General features: G+C 43.1%; 1 protein-coding gene across 9 annotated transcripts in view; it reads left to right on the top strand.

Moving 5' to 3' along the window:
- The window catches only part of LOC133507480 (calcium/calmodulin-dependent protein kinase type 1D-like), a 56,909-nt gene that overhangs the window by 21,348 nt on the left and 14,800 nt on the right, over nt 1–20,761 (top strand). For all 9 annotated transcript variants that reach the window (XM_061832526.1, XM_061832517.1, XM_061832519.1 and 6 more), the window contains 8 exons: nt 1,084–1,247; nt 2,875–2,986; nt 8,187–8,312; nt 8,829–8,903; nt 8,992–9,130; nt 9,255–9,378; nt 9,592–9,667; nt 12,698–12,810. In XM_061832526.1, coding sequence (XP_061688510.1) covers nt 2,901–2,986; nt 8,187–8,312; nt 8,829–8,903; nt 8,992–9,130; nt 9,255–9,378; nt 9,592–9,667; nt 12,698–12,810 — 739 coding nt within the window. In that variant the 5' untranslated portion in view covers nt 1,084–1,247; nt 2,875–2,900. The remainder of the gene's footprint in view (nt 1–1,083; nt 1,248–2,874; nt 2,987–8,186; nt 8,313–8,828; nt 8,904–8,991; nt 9,131–9,254; nt 9,379–9,591; nt 9,668–12,697; nt 12,811–20,761) is intronic.

A 20,761-nucleotide genomic window follows, 5' to 3' on the forward strand; every position in this document is an offset into this window, starting at 1 on the left:
CAGATGAGGTGGCTGGGGCATATGATTCGTATGCCTCCTGGACGCCTCCCTGGTGAGGTGTTCCGGGCATGTCCCACCGGAAAGAGACCCCAAGGACGACCCACGACTTGCTGGAGAGACTACGTTTCTCGGCTGGCTTGGAAACGCCTCGGGATCCCTCCGGAAGAGCTGGAAGAAATGGCAGGGGAAAGGGAAGTTTGGGTATCCCTGCTGAAGCTACTTCCCCCTTGACTTGACCCGGAAAAGCGGTAGATAATGGATGGATGGAATATTTATTTGGGGAGGGGGTGTGGAAAAAAAACACTAAGCATTAAACCCGCAAAAAGTGAAGCGAGAAGTAGTGAGGGAACCCTGTATTTTGTATTGCTACAAGCAAAAAAAGGTACCAGTAGATGCAGTAGTAGTAAGAGTGTGTTTATCAAGAATGCTGGGTTTTATTGGTTTTCCGAGAATCTACTGCACCTACTGGTAATTTGTTTCACATGAAGCAATAAAAAGTTTCCTGAAAATACGAATTAAACTGGAATTAAACTTTGGACTGCTATTATTTTGAGCACTACTGTATGTCTCTTGACTGACCTGGGAACGCGTCGGGATCCCCCCCAGAAAAGCTTAGACTCTAGCTCCTAGATGAAGTGACTGGGGAGATGGAAGTCTGGGCGTCTCTACTAAAGCTCCGGCCTCTGCAACCCAACCACAGATAATTGATAGAATATCGATGGATGGAATATGTTACAGTGAAATGAATGACCTCTTTGTTATACTGTACTTTTTCAGGTTTTGATACCCCAGCCCCCTGCAGTCACAGCTTTTTACTCTGGCTAACGTTAAAATTCTCCCTGAATTTGGATTAAACACATTTATTACAATTATTTCACACACAAATATTTTCTGTTAAATTGTCATATGGAATATATTTGATTAATGAGACTTTTGTCAGTGTATACACCCAGACTTTTTTTTATAGAACAGTCACAACCAGTGTATATACATCAATTTACCAAGTTTTGCCTCCATTGTTTTTGTAATTAAATTATTCTCAATAAATGTGTTCTTCCAAAGTATATGACCCTCTTCCATTAGTATTCAAAGAGTAGGCTCGGCTTCTGTGGGAGTTGACTTCTGCGAGTGTTGATGAATGGAAGAAGCTCCACCCCTTTGAGAAAAAAGCTGCACAGTACCTTGGAAAGTCAGTCAGGTACCTTCCAAGGAGACTTCAGCGCTCCCCTCTCTCACTGCTTCACAAGGTAAAGGCTATTTCAATTATTGCATCTTGGCTAGTTTATTGACTCTTTTCATATCCTAGATAACAAATTGCGGAAGATATTTTAGACCCTTAAATTCTGTTTAAAACATTACGGATTTTATCCATTCAAATTGAGCTGTAGTGCTATCTACAAATTAAATATAAGTGGCATAATGCTTGCTTAACACTCAGTGGGTAATCATTTTCGAGAAAACTTATTTTGCTTTTATTTTAGCTACACTTGGATTGAAATGTGGTGTATTGGTGTTAATTTCTCGAAGCCATAGGCCAAAACCCAACTTCGTGTATGTCACGTAGGCTTTTAGAAACCACCAAACACAATCATGTAAATTATGATCTAGATTACATTTATGTAAAAACAAGTTATTCCAAATATGTGTTGGTATTTGTTCAAGATAAAATATCCATCCATCCATCAATCTATTTTCTGAGCTGCTTATCCTCACAAGGGTCACAGTAGTGCTGAAGCCTATGCCCGGTGTTATCGGGTAGGCGGCAGGGTACACCCTGAACTGGTTGCCTACCAATCGCAGAGCACAGAGACGAACAACATTCACACTCACAATTACATCTAAGGGCAATTTAGAGTCTCCCATGTTTTTGGGATGTGGGAGGAAACTGGAGTGCCCGGAGAAAACCCACAGAGCCTGGGATTTGCCCCCCGGTCCTCAGAATTGTGAAGCCAACGTTCACCACCGGGCCGCCAAGATAAAATATATTTATTATAATGTAAGGATCTATTTCTGTAAAGAACATTTTATAATCTGGTCTTGAATTTTTTTCCACATTATTCAACTGTTTCACCAGTTAAGTCATTTGTGTATGTCCAGAAATTAGTGCTCTATCATGGCTAGAATTATAAAGGAACACAGTTCTTTTATGGAGTCAAGTGACACACCACACACCACAGGAACAGTTTTGGAGGTGAGAGAGAGAGAGACAAAGACAGAGGAGGGCTCTTACAGTTGTATATCAGAAGCTTAACCAACCATTGCTATTTACCTCTCTAATCTGCTACGTTTTAGAATTATTGTGCAACTGATAGGCACAAAAAGGCTTTACCTACTTAGCTGGGCTTGACCTTAGCTGTGGACATGCAACCATTTATGTAACCAGACAGAAATGAGAACATGGGTTGTGAAGCAGGACAGTCATTACCCATTGTTCTTCCAATAACAAAATTCCAAATTTTACCACAATAGATAGACTGAAGAGATGTACAAAAGTATTGACAGATAACTTTTTCTTTAGTTAGAATCATAAAAATCAGTATATTAATTGTTTTCATGTTTTTCAATAGACTATTGCATTAAATTCCCCCAAAACAGTGACTATTAGATGCACAGTCTCCACTCTTCACAATTTGTACAAACTATATGGAATTGATACAATGAAGGTTTATAACTGTACTGCAACAAACCAATAAATACACACCAGTGCTTTTACAGTTGATTTCCAAAAGCATTTGCAGATTTTACTTATAAAACACTTGTGACATCCATTCCAGTAAATATTTACAAGAAGAATTTTCTATATTGCTGATCTGCATATGGTGGACTAATTTGTGAATGTTCGCACTTTCATATTTTATGCCATTTGTGTTTCAGGATTCTACGACAACGTTAGAGCCAAGATGGGGCGGAACGAGATTGTCTGCAGTTGGAAGAAACCCATAAATAACATCAAGGATGTGTTTGATTTCAAGGGGAAGATGGGATCGTAAGTACACCATGCTCAGATGAGAGTTAGTGATGAGTCGCACTGATTACAGGTTGTCACTCTTCCTACCTTCATATTTCTTGTTGAAATGTTGCTATTTATTGTGATCCTAGATCCCTGGTTCAGGTATCAAAAGGAGGACACTCCAGGATAAGATTGGCACAGGTTTAAGGATAATCCCTTTATCACCTTCCGCACAGATGACTTTGTCAATGGAACCTTTTATACAGTGTGCAATCCACTAACACCTCCACCTGCGAGGAGAGGCTGTCCTATTTTGTTATGTTGGTAGAAAGTCAGCGCAACATATTTAAATCCAATAATGGTCATGATTCCACAACTAGATAGACTTAAAGGCAATGTTTTGGGATCTTATTTTCACAAAACATCATGGTAATCATGCAATAACCAGTACCAGTACTAACCTTGTACATTTAAACTGTGCCTCACATTTCCTAATTCCTTTATGAATGTGTCAATCAAATGTTAGAAATAAATGTGTGAAATTAATGGACAGAGCAAATGGTGAAGAGACATATACAGTACTGCATACTTCCTTTCTCTAACTGCACCCACATTGTGAGACAAAATTGTCCTCTCAACAACAAGATGCAGCAGAGTTAGCATTATGAAATACTTGTTAACTTATCAGCCTCTTACCTCATCCCTGTCTTGTGGACTAAAGCGGCTTAAAATACTCCTATCACAGAAAATGAGTGTAGTGTCTGTCCCTGATCACTGACGTCAGACTGGAGCAGTGTGGGGACATCCTGACACCACTTCATGATAAGATTAGGTGTCTGATTGAATCCACTATATCTGTAATGCCTTGAGTATTCATTCACCTGCCTTTACTCACACATGATCTGAAGTGACATCCCCTTCTTAATCAAGAGGGCTTGATCTGACGTTGGTTTACCTTTTACCACAAAACAGCCTTAATCCTGAAAAGGCTTTCCACGAGGGGTAGGAGGGTGGGTAGGGAAAGTTTTCCCACTTTTCCAGGAGCTTATTTGTGAAGTCACACAGTGATGTTGACAAGATGGCCTGGGTCTCAGTCTGAACTCTTAATTAATCCAAAACGTAGTTTTTAATCAGGTTTAGATCACGACTCTGTGGAGGACATTCAAATTCTGCTGCCTCTGATAGATGCTGTATGTACAGATATATCCATGTATCCAATTCAACTACCATCTCTGAATTTCTGGCAGAATACCCTGTCAGAAGGGGTTTCAACTCCTACCTCCGACAGAGCTTTCTTCACATTCCAGGGGAGGTGGCGGACATTGAGTTAGTGTGGACCATGTTTACCGCCTCCATTGTTGAGACGGCTGACCGAAACTCTAGTTGTAAGATGATCTGTGCCTGTCGTGTTTGCAACCCCTGAATCCCTTGATGAACACCAGTGGTGAAGGATGCCATCAAGAGGAAAAAGGTGTCCAATGAGGCTTTTTTTGGCTTTAGGGTCTCCTGAAGGACCAGATGGGTACTGGCTAGCCAAGTGAAACGGCGCTTTGGTGGTCACTAGGGTAAAAAACCATACATGGGAGTTTGGTGAGGCCATGGAGAATGACTTCTGGATGGCTTTGAGGAAATTCTGGTTTCATCTGCCATTTCAGGAGGAGGAAGCATTGCACCTTCAACACTGAATAGTGGGGATGTGAGGCTGCTAACCTCGATTTAGGACCCTTGGAGTCTGGGGAGAATCCTTTGAAGACTTGCAACGTTCTCTCTCCCTCTATCTCCGGGGTTGTGGTCATCGAGGTGGTTAAAAAGCTCCTCTGCGGCAAGGCCCCAAATGTGAATGAGACTCCCCCAAAATTCCTACAGGCTCTGAATGTTGTAGGGTTGTCCTGATTGACACACCTCTGCAACATTACGTAGATATTGGGGACAGTAAGTCTGGATTGGCAAACTGGGGTGGTCGTCCCCCTTTTTAAGAAAGTGGAGTGGAGAGTGTGTCCCAACTACATGGGGGTCCCATTCCTCAGGCTCCCTGGTAAGCTCTAATCAGGGGCCCTGGAGAGGAGGGTCCCTCAGGAAGTCAAATCTCAGAATCAGGATGAGCAAAGTGGTTTTCATCCTGGCCATGAAACAGTGGACGGGCTCTAATCCCTCGGCAGGTTGGATGGGAGTTTGCACAACCAGTCTACCTGTGTTTTGTGCATTTGAAGAAGGTGTTCGACAGTAACCCTCGGGAGTTCTGTGAGGGGTGCTTCGGGAGGATCACGTACTGAACCCCTTGATACAGGCTGTTTAGTCCTTGAACGACCAGTATCAGAATTTGGCCTGCATTGCAAGCAGTAAGTTGGACTCGTTTCTGGTGAGAGTTGGACTTTCCCAAGGTTGCCCTTTGTCAATGATTCTGTTAATTATTTAATAGAGAGAATTTCTAGGTGGATGCAAGGCATAGAGGGGGACCGGTTAGGTGGCCTCAGTATTCTGTCTTTGGTTTTTGAAGATGATGTGGTTCTGTTGGCTTCGTCAAGCTGTGATCTAAAACTCTTACTGGAGCAGTACCGATCTGGGTGTTAAGCGCATGGGATGCAAATCAGCACCTCCAAGTTTTCGACCATGGTTCTCGATTGGAAAAGGCTAGCGTGCCCTCTCCAGATCGTGTTCCAAGTGGAGGAGTTTGAATATTTTGGGTTCTTTTTCATGACTGAGGGACGAATGAAACGGGACATCGACAGGCAGATTGGAATTACTTCTCCAGTGATGTGGACTCTTTCTCGATCTATTGTGGTGAAGAAGGAGCTAAGCCAAAAGGTGAAGCTCTCAATTTAAAGGTCAGTCTATGTTTCTACTTTCACCTATGGCCAGAGTGTCCGGGCTCTCCCTTAGAGATAGGGTGAGAACCTCGATGATCTGGGAGGAGCTCAGTGTCAAGCCACTGGTACTCCACATTGAAAGGAGACACATGAGATGGCTGGGGCATGTGTTTAAGGAGCCCTCCTGGATGCCTTCCAGGGAGGATTGCTGGGCACGTCGCCCTGGACTGACCCAGGACATGCTGAAGAGAATACTGCTCTCGACTGCCCTTGGAAAATCTTGGCCTTCTTTCAAGGGCTCTCCTCCACAGTAAAAGATTAGTTGATCCCACTGGATTTGCTGACAGACCTGGACTTCCTCATTGCTCTCACTTTGAAAATTGACAAGAAGCTCATGGAGGAATACGCTCTCATGATCAAGAACACCGACGCTCCTCACTGTGCATCTGCCGATGCGGAGGAGGCCATGCAGCTGGGCCACCTCCCCCTGTCACCCAAGGAACGTTTACTCCGGCAGAGAGGGGGGGTATGCTTCTATTGCAGGCAGGTGGGGAACACTCTGACCCACTTCCTGGATAAACCAGCTGGTACCTACTGTGAGTCTCAACCTTGTTGGAGACAGGCCTGAACAATCACTTCCTCTAGTCACCCTATGTTCAGGAGGACAGCCACTCATAGGGATGAATTTCATTGACTTAGGTACGATGCCACTCTGGGGAACTCCTCAGACCTCGCGGGATGAGTCATACTTGTCTTCAGTGCCCTCATGTTATCATGTCCTGAAGGAACTATTTTCCAAATGCAAGGGAGAGTCACTTCCTTGACACAGACCATATCACTGTGCAATTGACTTACTGCCTGGCTCCTAAGCCCCGCTGGGGGAGACTATATTCTCTTTCAGGTCCAGTGTATCAAGCCATGAAAAAATATGTGGACGAGTCACTGGCTTCAGGACTTATCCGGCCCTCGTCGTCACTGGGCAGGGCAGGCTTCTTCTTCGTGGAAAAGAAGGATAAGAGCTTGGGGCACTGCATCGATCATCAAAGACTAAACAGAATTACAATAAAGAATTGGTACCCTCTCCCCCTTATTGCAACAGACTTTGAACTCCTGAAGGGGGCCAAGGTTTTTACCAAGCTGGACTTGAGGAATACACGCCACCCAGTGTGGATACGAGAGGGGTATATGTGGAAAACAGCAATCAACACACAGGTCATTATGAATATTTTGTGTGTCAGAATTTTGTCACGTTTTACGTGAAATGCTCAACATATGTGTCTGTGTACCAAGACGACATTCTCAGTGGTAGGGCAACGCTTTTGATGGCCCAATATAAAAAAAGATGTCAGGTAGTACGTCAACGTGTTTCCTGCTTCCCGGCAGCACCCCTCAGGAGAGTTACGACCTCTGTCCGTCCTTCAACAGCCCTGGTCACATGTCTCTTGATTTCGTGACTGGGTTACCGGCTTCACAGAGTCTCTCCACTGGTCTCACAGTGGTGGATCAATTTTCCAAGACGGTGGATCACCGCGTCTGGCTGTCAGCTAAGGGCCTTCTACTCAAAATGGAGTCGCAGAAGCTCATTCCCATGTTCATTGGTCCATTCCCGATTTGCCAAGGTAATTTATCCGGTCACCATGATATGAGGATTTCTGAAGTTTATGCGGATCCACCCGACCTTTCATGTCAGCTTGCTCGCGTGTCCTCGTTGGTCCCACCTTCTAGCCCCCCGTATTATGAACGGGGGTCCAGTCTACGTCATGCACTGGCTGCTATCCTCACGACATCGGGGGAGGGGGTTGCAGTATCTAGTTGATTGGGTCCCAAGGAGTGGTTGTGGATTCCTTCCAGGTTTATTGTCGACCCCTCGCTCATCAGGGAGTTCCATACCATGCATCCTGAGTTCCCTGGGCCGTCCGGGGCCGACCGTTGGTGGGGTTACTGTCATGGACATGTCCTTCCTCGACATGGTGCACACCTGCTTCGGTGAGCAGAGGTACCCACCTGCTTCTTGAAGCACTGATTACAGTCTAGCTATATTGCCACGCGTGCGGTCTGATCCTTTGCCAGATTGTTGTACTTTCATGTCATGTTCCCGCAACTCCATGTCCTTGTCCTTGATGCTCTGTGTACTGAACCCTGCCTCGTTGATGAGCTTCCTTCTCCACCTAGTGTTTCTGATATTGCTGCCTGCTTGCACTCCTGAATAAATAAGCTCCCCGAACTGTACCTGGTCTTGTGAGTCGTGGATATTGAGTTCAACCTCGGGTTCTGGTCATGAGACTCTGACCCATCCTTAGATAATTGGAGGAGATGGATAGATGGATGAATGGATAGATATTTTGAATGTTGAATTTGAACGTTTGGTGTACTCTGTATACACTTTATGACCTAACCTTTGCTCATTTATTTCTCATTGTTTTGAATAGGGGGTCTTTTTCTGAAGTTTTCATGGTGAGAGAAAAGAAAACTGGGAAAATGTTCGCTCTGAAATGTCTGAAAAAAAAGCACCTCACCCACAGCAACCTGGAAAACGAAATCAATGTTTTAAAGAGGTAAAACACACAATATAATTTGAAAGATAAAGACAGATATCTATTTATGCATAAACTATAAATCTATCGTATCAACTGCAATGTACAAGAAAAGTATGCATACACAAAGACAGAAAAATCACTGAAAATAACCGTAACCCTATTGAAAATCTGTCTTTATTTTTATGGTCCAACGTGCAGTTGGGAGAAGGCTCCCTTAAGCACTGAGACTGGTGGAGCAATTTGCTTGTGGGGTGATGGCCAAAATACCTGTCGATAGGTGGAGAAGTCTCATTAGTTACTGAAATACTGGATTGCAGTGACTGCCTCAAAATGTTGTGCAACAAAATAAGGGAACCATCATCTGTGTTCAGGCCTATTTCAGTAGTTTATAAGTTTGTTTGACCACAAAAATGAAGCAATGTCTGATTTTCTTTGCAGTGCTTTAAGCAACTTTTGATTACTCGCTGTTTAAAAAAGGGTACCAAAAACTTTGTTCATGTGTGTACTTGTGCCACGGCTTTTCTCTGATTTCAGGATAAAGCATGACAATGTAATTGGGTTAGAGGATTTTTATGAGAGTCGAACACACTATTACCTGGTCATGCAACTGTAAGTGAACATTATCAGGATCCTTTGTTTCATCTGAAAAGTAAGAGACAAAACAAAAATACTAATGGTTATCCACATTTGTCTGCAGCGTGTCAGGCGGGGAGCTCTTTGATCGGATTTTAGATAAAGGTGTTTTTACAGAGAAGGATGCGAGCATAGTGATCAAACAGGTGTTGGAGGCTGTTGGCTACCTGCATGAAAATAGCATTGTTCACAGGGACCTCAAGGTACAATGAGACATTCTTGTTCGCAATTACTAAAAATGTTTTACTGCACAATAAAACCACAATACTTTGTACTCACCTATATTTATAAATGTTTTTGATCCCCTCACACTTTCTTGACGAGTAGCCTGAAAACCTCCTGTACTATAATACAGATGAAAATGCGAAGATCATGGTCAGTGATTTTGGCCTTTCGAAGACATTGGAGCATGGAGTGATGTCCACAGCATGTGGGACACCAGGATATGTTGGTAAGTCACTTAGTGAGACAATTATGCAATGGAATCAAATAGAAATATGTGGTAGGTATATCCCCTTTTAGTTAATTATAAAATAATAAAGATGCATTTTGAAATTGACAGAAAAAGACAAACTTAATCACTATTCCTCAGCTGATAAAATATTACCACATAATTTTATATAGGTGTATGTGCATAATTATTCATCGTCAATTTTATTTGTAGCTCCAGAGGTTTTGGCCCAAAAACCCTACAGCAAAGCAGTTGACTGTTGGTCCATCGGAGTTATTACCTACATCTTGTAAGTAGCTTTTTTTTACCTTATACAACCATTCCTAAAACAATTATCTGAGAGCTTTGTATATCTGAGGTATTTATAACCACTGGCCACTCAGTGTGATGTGAAAATGCACTATCCATGAACTGGAACAGTGGGTGGATTTTAAGATCCTAGGAGTGTTCCATGCTGAATGTTTCCTCATCTGAGAGGGCCCATGTCAGCAGAATCAAACCTGGCGCTCTTTCGTAAAACCATCCATCCATCCATCCATAAATCCATTATCTGAGCCGCTTAATCTCATAAAGGTCATAGGAGTATTGGAGCCTATTCCAGCTATCCTTGTGCAAGAGGCGGGATCCATCCTGAACTTGCCAGCCAATTACAGAGCACAGAGAAGCAAATTTGCACTCAAAATCACACCTACATGCAATTTGTTAGGGAGTCTCCAATTAATGCAGATTTTTGGGATGTGGGAGGAAACCAGAGTGCCTGGAGAACATCTACGCAAGCGCAGGGAGAAAATACAAACTCCACACAGGCAGTGCTTGGATTTTAACTGCGGTCCTTGGAACTGTCCATGTATACTATCCACGCCCAAAATTCTGGAAAACCCTTCAACCTATGTATCATGCATTTTTACAGTGGAAGATTTTGCTTTAAGCACTGTATTTGAACACATAATACTTTATATTTGTCAGGGGTGTGCTCATGCTTCTGCCTCACGCGTGTCTGCTCCTAGCATCAGATTCCTCACCTGCAACTCCTTGGTGTTAAATTATTTCATGCATTTAAGCCTCGTGTGTCGTGTCTTAGTTTGCCAGTTCGTTGTGTGAGGTACGGGCTTCTTGTGTTGAGTTTCCTCGTTTCCATGTCCCAGTGTTCTTGTAGCCCGGAGTCAAGTTTTGTATTTCATGTTCTATGTTTTTTTTCCTTGAAGTAATCTGACCTCGTTCACTGTTTTTGGACCTTGCCTTTTTCCTCATGTTTTTTATATAGTTGCCGTTTTGGACTGCCTTTTTTACCTCAGCCTGAAAATAAACTTCCCTTCTAAAAGTATGTCTTGCCTTGGAATTGTGTATTTGGGTCCTACTCCTTGTCCTTGCGTGTGACAGGAGTTACTTGCTTTAAAGTTGACAGCCCTACATTTATTTTTTTAAATGAGAAAACATACAGTTGTGCTCATATGTTTGATTACACAGACATATTTTGGAAGATGGGTACAATTCTTTATAGAAAACGTGAAGGGCCAGGCAAAACACATTTCATTTTATTCGAATGGGATTCAAATTAAACTATCAAACATTTCAGAAAAGCATTCTCATTAAACAAAGCATAACCATAAAAAATAATGATAGTTCTTGTTCAGTTGTCTGTCATATTTCCATCCATCTATCCATCCATCCATTATCAAAGCCACTCATCCTCACAAGAGTCACAGGAGAGCCAGAGCCTATCCCAGCTAGCTTTGGGAGAAAGGCGGACTACACCCTGAACTTGGTCGCCAGTCAGTCACAGGGCTGATATCAACATCATCACTGAGCAGGAATCAATCCCAAACTGCCCGGACCAAAGTCAGGCGTGTGCACTAAACCACCAGTGACTCCGTTGTATTTAGAAAAACAATACAGACATCTACTTACGAAATTGTTCCTTTCCGGAAGTCGTTTCCTCACCTGAATTTTTCGTAAGTAAAAGCGCATTTTACATGTAAATAAAGAAAAGTGTTCCAAGCCCCCAAACACCCGCTGCCAAAAATAAGCATTCAAAGTACCTAATATTAACAAAAGAAAAAAATTATGTTCATTTACCTTTGCCGTTGGGTGACAAAAAAGTTGTACGTTTCCAATGTGCGTTAGTTTGTGTCACCGCCACACAAACCAAGATACAGAAGTGCACCATGGGTAAAGATTGACATCCCTCCTAGCCAATGGGATGCTAGGAAAATGCTCCAGCGATAGTCAAAGGGAGAGCACCTCTATCGCGCCACACAAACCAAGATGCAGGATGTTTATGTTTGGTGGAATTTGGAGAATCCAGCACCTATTTTTTCCTTTCGTATCCTGAATTGCCCTTGTAACTACAAACAATATTATTCCAAGGAGGCGTTATGTAACCTGAATTTTTCGTTACTTGAGACATTTGTAAGTAGAGGTACCATTGTAAGTAAGTTTCTTTCGGCTTGTCCTGTTAGGGGTCGCCACAGCGTGACATCTCAGATGAACGCTCACATTTGTTTGGCACAGTTTTTACACCGGATGCCCTTCCTGATGCAATCCCTCTTGGGTAGTGGAGGCCCCAGTGGGATACGAACTCACGACCCCTGGATTACCAAACCAATGCTGACTCAAAGACTGTCAGAAATCTGAACTCTCTGCCAGATCTGCCCCCTCTATCCCTTATGTCCTCTGCCCACATGAACTCTGACATGCCGCAAACGCACCCCACAAACAGAAACATGGACACGGGCGTGGACACACACACACACATGCACACTCGCACACTTCCACACGTGCAAGACTCAGAATTGCACCAACAACTTCAGCACCATTGGGGTTTTGTCATCTAATGTATACGTCTTAATTCCCTTGGTTTTCTGGCCTTGACTGTGTTGCGCATGCCACCTGATCCTTAATATTTCCACATTCAATACTTATTTGTATTGTGGTCCCTTGAGTACTGTAATTTCAACCTTCTGTATGTGTTACGCATATTGAAGAATTGACAATTTAAAGCACCTTGTACCTTTTACCTTCTACCTTGAGAAATTACAGTAGTAATACTTGAGGAATTCTGGTTGCTAATTGTTTCTGTCACCATTATCAAAAATCTACATTACCCATCATGGCATAAATTGGCATGTGCCACCTGTGTGAATGCACAGGGTGGAACTCTGGAGGGTTTCATCAGCAATTTCCTCCTCCATTGACGAGTGACTGGAGTGGACCATCTAGGAGCATCACACAGGGCAACAAGCCAGCACCATTACTCATCAAAAGATTAGATCATAGCAGAATTTTACGTGTTTTAAGCTTGCTGTCTCTTGTGTTGCAGGCTGTGCGGATATCCTCCTTTCTTTGAGGAGAACGAGACACAGCTCTTTTCAAAGATCATGAGAGCAGAATATGCCTTCCACTCTCCCTTCTGGGATGAGATCTCTGAGTCAGGTACAGAAATATATACCTGAAACTGTCCTCATCAACTAAACGATCATCTTTTTTGTTTTCTCCGCAAATAAGGAGCGAGCCTAGGATCAGATGTTTATGTTTTAATTTCATGGTTTTGTACATTGTTTCAATTTAAATTTCATTCCCCCAGTTCTGAAAAGAGAAGCTACACTTTTTGGGAAAGTCTGACTAAACCATCAAAATTAACAAAAGTTATATAAATGTTAAGCCACAACAGAAGAGGAATTGATTGGATTTCACAAAAAAAAAATTATCGTAACCTATTAATTGCTGTGGTAAGATAATACATTTTGACAGTGCTGCTTCTCCATACACGTACTGTTTTATGCATTTTTTATGTTAAAATATAGTGTTTCAATCAAGTACTGCATGGTTCTACACTTTACTCGGTTATTGAAAGAGGACATACCGTAAAAACAAAAATAAATGCTGGTAATCCAATATTTAACGGGTACTGGGATTTACTTTTGGGGTGCTTGAGCCTTTACCAAAAATACATGTCACAAACATCCATCCATCAATCCATCCAACATATTCCATTTACTCAAGGTCTGGTCGCGAGGGCAGTAGCTTTAGCAGAAAAGCCCAGACTTCTCTCTCCTCAGCCAATTTCTTCAGCTCTTTCTGGGAGATCTTGAGGCATTCCTCAGTTCCTGTACGTTGGGGTTTCACCCCAGTGGACTAGAGGGTAGTCTCCTTCCAACATTAGGTGGGGGGTAGGGTGAGATCTTGACTGCTGTTTGTGCATATGTACCAAACAGCAGTTCAGAGTACCTGCATTTTCATTGTCCCTAGAGGGGTTGCTGCGCTCCCGCTGGGGACGCCATCATTCTGCTGGGGGGCCTTCAATGCTTTTGTGGGCCATGAAAGTGAGACCTGGAAGGGAGTGAGTGGGATAAACTGCACCTCCTATCACAACTGACAGACAAAACTTTGCTTATGTTTTAGGAGGCGGGGGACGTTTCAGTTTTTGAGGCAGTCGAGAAGAGCTGTGACTGTAAGGTAATCGGTGCCTGTCGTGGCAAATCCCGAACCCTTTGGTGGACACCGGCAGTAAGGGATGTCTTCAAGCTGAAGGAATCGTATAAGGAATTTTTGGTGTGTGGGACTCCAGAGCCAGCTGATGGCTATTGGCAGCCCAAGATGAACACAGCTTTGGTACTCGCTGAGGTTTGAGAAAATTCTGGTTCACCATCTGGTATCTCAGGAGGGGGAAACAGTGTACCATCCACACTGTGTATCGTGGGCATTGAGTGCTGGTGACCTTGATTTGGGAAGTTGTGAGTTGGTGGGGACAATACAATACTTCCAAAACCAACTCAAATCCACAGACAAACCTTCCCAGGATGAAGCAGAGTCTTTTCTCTATGAGGCCTGTTCTCGTATCCCTAAGGTATAAGGTCATTGAGATGGTTAAAAAGGTCCTTTGTTGGAAGGCCTCGTTGGTGGATGAGAATCGGCTAGAAGTCCTAAAGGCTGTGGACATTGTCTTCTACAATGTGGTGTGGACATTGGAGGACAGTGCCTTTAGATTGGCAGATTAGGGTGGTGGTTCCCCTTTTTAGGAAGACTGACCGTAGGGAGTTTTCCAATGACAGGGGATCACATTTCTCAGCCTGCCAAGTAAGGTCTATTCAGTCGTGCTGGAAAGTTGGGTCCATTGGGAAGTTGAATCTCAGATTCAGGAAGACCAGTGTGGTTTTCGTCCTGGCCGGAGGGTTCCTCGAGAGTGTATGAGAGTTTGGGCACCCAGTCTATATGTGTTTTGTGAATTTGTAGAAGGCATTTAACAATCTCGTGTGGGGGTTGTTTTTGGGGGTTCAGGTGTTGAACCCCCTGATATGGGCTGTTCGGTCCCTGGTGGATCAGTGTAGCATCTGCAGTGATGCTTACTATATTTCGGTCCTTTGTGGTGAAGAAGGAGCAAAATCAAAAGCTGAAGTTCTCAATTTACCACTTGATCTGTGGCCCTATGATCCTATGGTCTCAAATTGTGGGTCATGACCAAGAGAATAAGATCTGTGATACTGAAAATTATTTCCTCCACAAGGGGTCCGAGCTCTCCCTTAGAGATAGGTTGAGAATCTTCGTCATTCCTTATGGTCTTAGAGTAGAGCCACTGTTCCTCCACGTTGAGAGTAGCCAGATTAAGTGGCGTGGGCATCTGTTAAGGATGACCACTGGACACCTCCCTGGTGAGCAGTTACGGCCACATCCCACTGGGAGGAGAACCTGGGGATGACCCAGGACATGCTGCAGAGCTATGTCTCCCGACTGGCCTCCGGGATCCCCTTGGAAAAGCTGGATGAGGTGGCCGAGAAGAGGGATGTCTGGGCTTAACTGCTACTGCTCCCACTACCTGACCTCAGATAAGCAAAAGAAAATGGATTATCATTATTACCATAATTTCTCATGGATAATGTGCCCAAAAGTACAATGTGCACCTGCAAAATTTACCTAAAAAAATCATCAAAACCCTTCTGCCATTGTAAAATGCACATCACCAATCTTCTGCTATCCATATGAGCAAAACGATGAATTTCAGTATCTGCATTTCTGTTCTGGTAGGATTGTACTTTTATTTTGATGTTTTTTTCAAATAATTATCTGTATCACAATCATTAATAATACCTCGTGCTGATGTCCCGGTTTAAAAAAATATATACACACACGCATTTTCTGACCCGCTTATCCTCACAACGTTCACGGGAGTGCCGGAACCTATCCCAGCTTTCATTGGACAGGCGGCTGGGTACATCCTAAACTAGTTGCCAGGCAATTGCAGAGCACAGAGACGTAAAACAATCACACTCACAATGCTCTGGGCAATTTAAGGTTTTTAGGATGTGGGTGGAAACTGAAATGCCCGGAGAAAACCAATGCAGGCATGGGTGAACATACAAACTCCTTACAGGTGGGCCAGGATTTGAATCTGAACTGGTTGTTGGGACCTTGAATGTTGGGACTATGACAGGAAAAGCTCAGGAGTTGGTTGACATGATGATGAGAAGAAAGGTTGATATATTGTGCATCCAAGAGAACAGGTGGAAAGGTAGTAAGGCTAGAAGTTTAGGACCAGGGTTTAAATTATTTTACCATGGAGTAGATGGGAAGACAAATGGAGTAAGGGTTATTTTAAAGGAAAAGCTAGCTAAGAATGTCTTGGAGGTGAAATGAGCATCAGATCGAGTGATGAGGCTGAAATTTCAGTGGGTGTATGTATAATGTGATAAGCGGCTATGGGGTTGCCACAGCATGTCATCTTTTTCCATCCAAGCCTATCTCCTGCATCTTAAGTAAAACATAACATCTAACACCCACTGTCCTCATGTCCTCCCTCACAACATCCATCAACCTTTTCTTTGGTCTTCCTCTCACTCTTTTGCCTGGCAGCTCCATCCTCAGCACTCTTCTACCAATGTACTCACTCTCTCGCCTCTGGACATGTACAAACCATCGAAGTCTGCTCTCTCGAACCTTGTCTCTAAAACATCCAACTTTGGCTGTCCCTCTAATGATCTCATTTCTAATCCTATCCAACCTGCTCACTCCTTGCGAGAACCTCAACATCTTCATTTCTGACACCTCCAGCTCTGCTTCTTGTTGTCTCTACAGTGCCACTGTCTCTCATCCGTACATCATGGCTGGCCTCACAACTGTTTTATAAACTTTGCCCTTCATCCTAGCATAGATTCTTCTGTCACATAACACACCAGACACCTTCCGCCAGCTGTTCCAACCTGCTTGGACCTGTTCTTCTCCCTGGACCCTCACTCTTCCCCCTCCACTCCTCTCATTCACGTACATATGTTCTGTTTTACTTCGGCTAATCTTCATTCCTTTTGTTTCCAGTGCATGCCTCCATCTTTCTAATTGTTCCTCCACCTGCTCTCTGCTTTTGCTCCATATCACAATGTCATCTGCGAAATTCATGGTCCAAGGGGATTCCAGTCTAACCTCATCTGTCATATGTCAGTCTGTCCATGACCACAGCAAACAAGAAGGGGCTACGACATGATCCTTGATGAAGTCCCACATATATATACATATTTATATATATATGCACACACACACAGTAATCCAATTTCACGGTTATTTGGGACCAGAGCCACCTGGGAAAAGTGAAAAACCGGGAAGTAGCGCAGGATGTATGTTTATGTGGGTACCAGAACATTTATAATATTTAAACAGTATTTGTACTTTGCATATTTAAGACAAAAAGAAGCATTTAGTTAAATATTTAATGATAAAACCTGATAAATATTTACCGTATTGTAAATTCATAATATAAATATAAATTATAAAACACGTACTGGATTATATTACTGTATAGTTACCATTCATCACTTGGACTCTTCTCCTGGAGTCGCTGTGTGGGTACCAGATGTTTAATCAACAGCATTCATACTTTTTTTTTTTACAATAGTACTATCGTGTAAACAAACAATAACAATAAAATACAATTTTTATCACCGTACAAAAGTCACAATTAAAGCAAACGCGTGATGTCGTGTGACGTCACTCCCACTTAGCCACTATTGCATCCCTTCTGTTTCGTGTTTGTGCATAGCGACCCACATTACCCACATTATATATCCTCAGCAAAGCCTTCAAAAGAATCATCTCTCTTATCTCCACTCTGAAAAAGAAGACCCATTGCAGCTACATTTCATTCATTACTGTAGAACTCAACATTAACGATTTGGTCGAGTTTCTCTTGCTCTGGTGCCTCCTGCATTGCACCATGAACCGTGGTTTCATCTTCCTCCCACAGCATGTCAACCTATGTGTCATCCTTGGCATTTGTCAATATGGGGTTCTGTGTGTACATGAATGAGGGGAAGAAAATATGAAAAAAAGTACTGATTTAAAAAAATAGCTTATGTGAGTGGTTGTTTTTTTTGTATGTACCCTGTGATTGGCTCCGAACCAGTTCAGGGTGTACCCAGCCACCTGCCTGAAGATAGCTAACATCTGAAATCTCGTATTTTATGTGTCAAAGTGGGCTTTGTCATGGAAGTCCCTCACAAAACCTGGAACATGAAATTGAACTTTCCCCTGAAAACTATTCTTTGATACCCAAATGAGCAAGCTTTAAATAACGTTACCCAGGGAGAAATAAATTAAGTTCACATTTTCCCAAAATTTGAAATAGTTAATTAACTTTCGTTGATTAAACTTGTTCCAGGTAGTTACAATACTGGTAATTTGTTATAATTACAATTTACCCTGTTAAAAATGTGTTAGGAGTGTAAGTTCTTAAATTACTTTTTCACAGTAATATAACTAATTCCATTTGATTACATTGACATTACTTTTTAGAAAGTTGGAATAAATACATCAAAAAGACCCTTTGATGTTTCCTCTAAATATTTGGATTAAAACCATATATCATAATTTTAGACTTAACCACATACAGTTGCAAGCAAAAGTATCTGGAAGGTCATGGATTGCCAAAAGATTAAGAAGATTAAAGATCTGTAATTTTTGACTGTTCGAGACAGGATGTGAAAAAACCTACAGGAAATCACATTTTATGAGTTTGAAATAATTCAGTTATATATTCTTGCAAAAAGTAAATATTTGGCCATCTACCAACCAGCAATAATTCTGGCTCTTATAGACTGTCATGACCAGAACACAGGGTCTGACCCAAATGCACAACCTGGGAGGTGCAGAGGCGGTTTTGGAAACGTCTTTATTCAGTCTGGTGTCGAGAACCCAACAGGCAGTCCATGGAAGCAGCAGTAATGAAATCGGCAGGCATGAAAGGCAGGTCAATAGGCAGGCAGGAGTTGGTACACATGAGAGCAGGAACCGAATCAGGAGAGTGCGTGAACGAGGCATCAGGCAACAATCTGGCAAAGGCCAGACTGTACGTGGTCCTATTTGGATAGGCCATGATTACGTGAAACAAGGCGCAGGTGTGCCTCCAATGATTGCTGCAGCTGCATGCCGCATCCGGGACCGGCATAGCCTGGACAGGGACCGGCAGGAACATGACACAGACCTGTTATTTCATCTTTAAGAAGGTCTTCTATGCCTCAAACATTACTCTACACCTGTTTTAACTCCATATATGTATAAAAGATAGCTCTCCACACCCTCAAGAGTCAGACTCCAAACCTTCCACTATTGCCAACACCAGAGAGCTGTTGAAGGATACCATGGAGAAAATTCTGGACCTGCACAAAACTGGGATAAGCTCCTCTATAATTTGCAAGCTGCTTGGTGAAAATAGATACCAGTAAGCTGTTGATGTAATTATTAAAATATGGAGAAAATACAAGCTCACTGGCAATCTCTCCTTCCCCGGGGCTCCATGATCTCCAAGATATCCCCTCATAGGGTATGAAAGATCTTAGAACGGTGAGCGATCAGCCCAAAACTACGCAAGGAACCTGAACAATGACTCCAAGAGAACTTGGACAAAAATTATGAAGGTTACCCTGAGTAACTCACTAAATGCAGCCCGATGGGGGCACAAGCCAGTGCAATCTGGAGGTCTGTTCCCAGCCCGGATAAATGCAGAGGGTTGCATTAGGAAGGGCATCCAGCGTAAAAATGTGCCAGACAAATATGATCATTCATTGAAAGAATACCTTACCAGATCGGTTGTGGCCAGGTTAACAACGCCCGCCCCGGCACCGTTAACCTGCTGGGCGTCGGTGGAAATTCAGCTACTGTGGGTCGAAGACAAAGAAGAGGAGGAAAGCGGATTCCTCGGCGGAAGAGGAATACACAGAGCCTACAACTGAGTGAAGGGACTTTGAATGTTGGGACTATGACAGGAAAAGTTCAGGAGTTGGTTGTCATGATGATTAGGAGAAAGGTTGATATATTGTGCATCCAAGAGAGCAGGCGGAGAGGTAGTTAGGCTAGAGGTTTAGGAGAAGGGTTTAAATTAATTTACAATGGGGTAGATGGGAAGAGAAATGGAGTAGGGGTTATTTTAAAGGAAGAGCTGGCTAAGAATGTCTTGGAGGTGAAAAGAGTATCAGATCAAGTGATGAGGCTAAAATTTGAAGTTGTTATGTATAATTTGATTAGGGGTTATGCCCCAAAGGTAGGATGTGACTGATAGCTGAAAGAGAAATTCTGGAAGGAACTCGATGAAGTGGTTCTGAGCATCACAGTCAGAGAGAGAGTTGTGAATGGTGCAGATTGTAATGGTCATGTTGGTGAAGGAAACAGGGGCGACGAAGAAGTGATGGGTAAGTACGGCATCGAGGAAAGGAACTTTGAGGGACAGATGGTGGTCGACTTTACAAAAAGGATTGAAATGGCAGTAGTGAACACTTTTCCAGAAGAGGCAGGCACATAGAGAGACCAGTGCATTATAATTTGTGCAGACGATGTCATCTGAAGGAGGTTACTGACAGTATCATAGTGGTAGGGGAGAGTGTAGCTCGACAGCACAGGATGGTGGTGTGTAGGATGACTCTGGTGGTGGGTAGGAAGATTAAGAAGACAAAGGTAGAGCAGAGAACCATATGGTGAAAGCTGAGAAAGGAAGAATGTTGTGCGGCCTTTCAAAAGTGGTGAGACAGGCTCTCGATAGACAGGAGGAGCGACCAGAACACTGGACTACTGCAGCCAGGGTGATCAGAGAGACAGGCAGGAGAGCAGTTGGTGTGTCTTCTGGTCAGAAAGGGGAGAAGGAGACTTGGTGGGGGAACCCCAAATTACAGGAATTCATACAAGGAAAGAGGTTACGAAGAAGAAGTGGGACACTGAGAGGACTGAGGAGAGGCAAAAGGAATACATTGAGATGCGACGCAAGACAGAGGTAGAGATGAGGTCGAGGCCACTCCCTGTTTCTGTGGTCATGGATAGACTGACAGATGAGGTTAGACTGGAATCCCCTTGGACCACGATATTCACAGATGACAATGTGATATGCTGTGAAAGCAGGGAGCAGGTGGAGGAA

Source organism: Syngnathoides biaculeatus, chromosome 10, assembly GCF_019802595.1.
Source record: "Syngnathoides biaculeatus isolate LvHL_M chromosome 10, ASM1980259v1, whole genome shotgun sequence".
Lineage (NCBI taxonomy): Eukaryota > Metazoa > Chordata > Actinopteri > Syngnathiformes > Syngnathidae > Syngnathoides > Syngnathoides biaculeatus.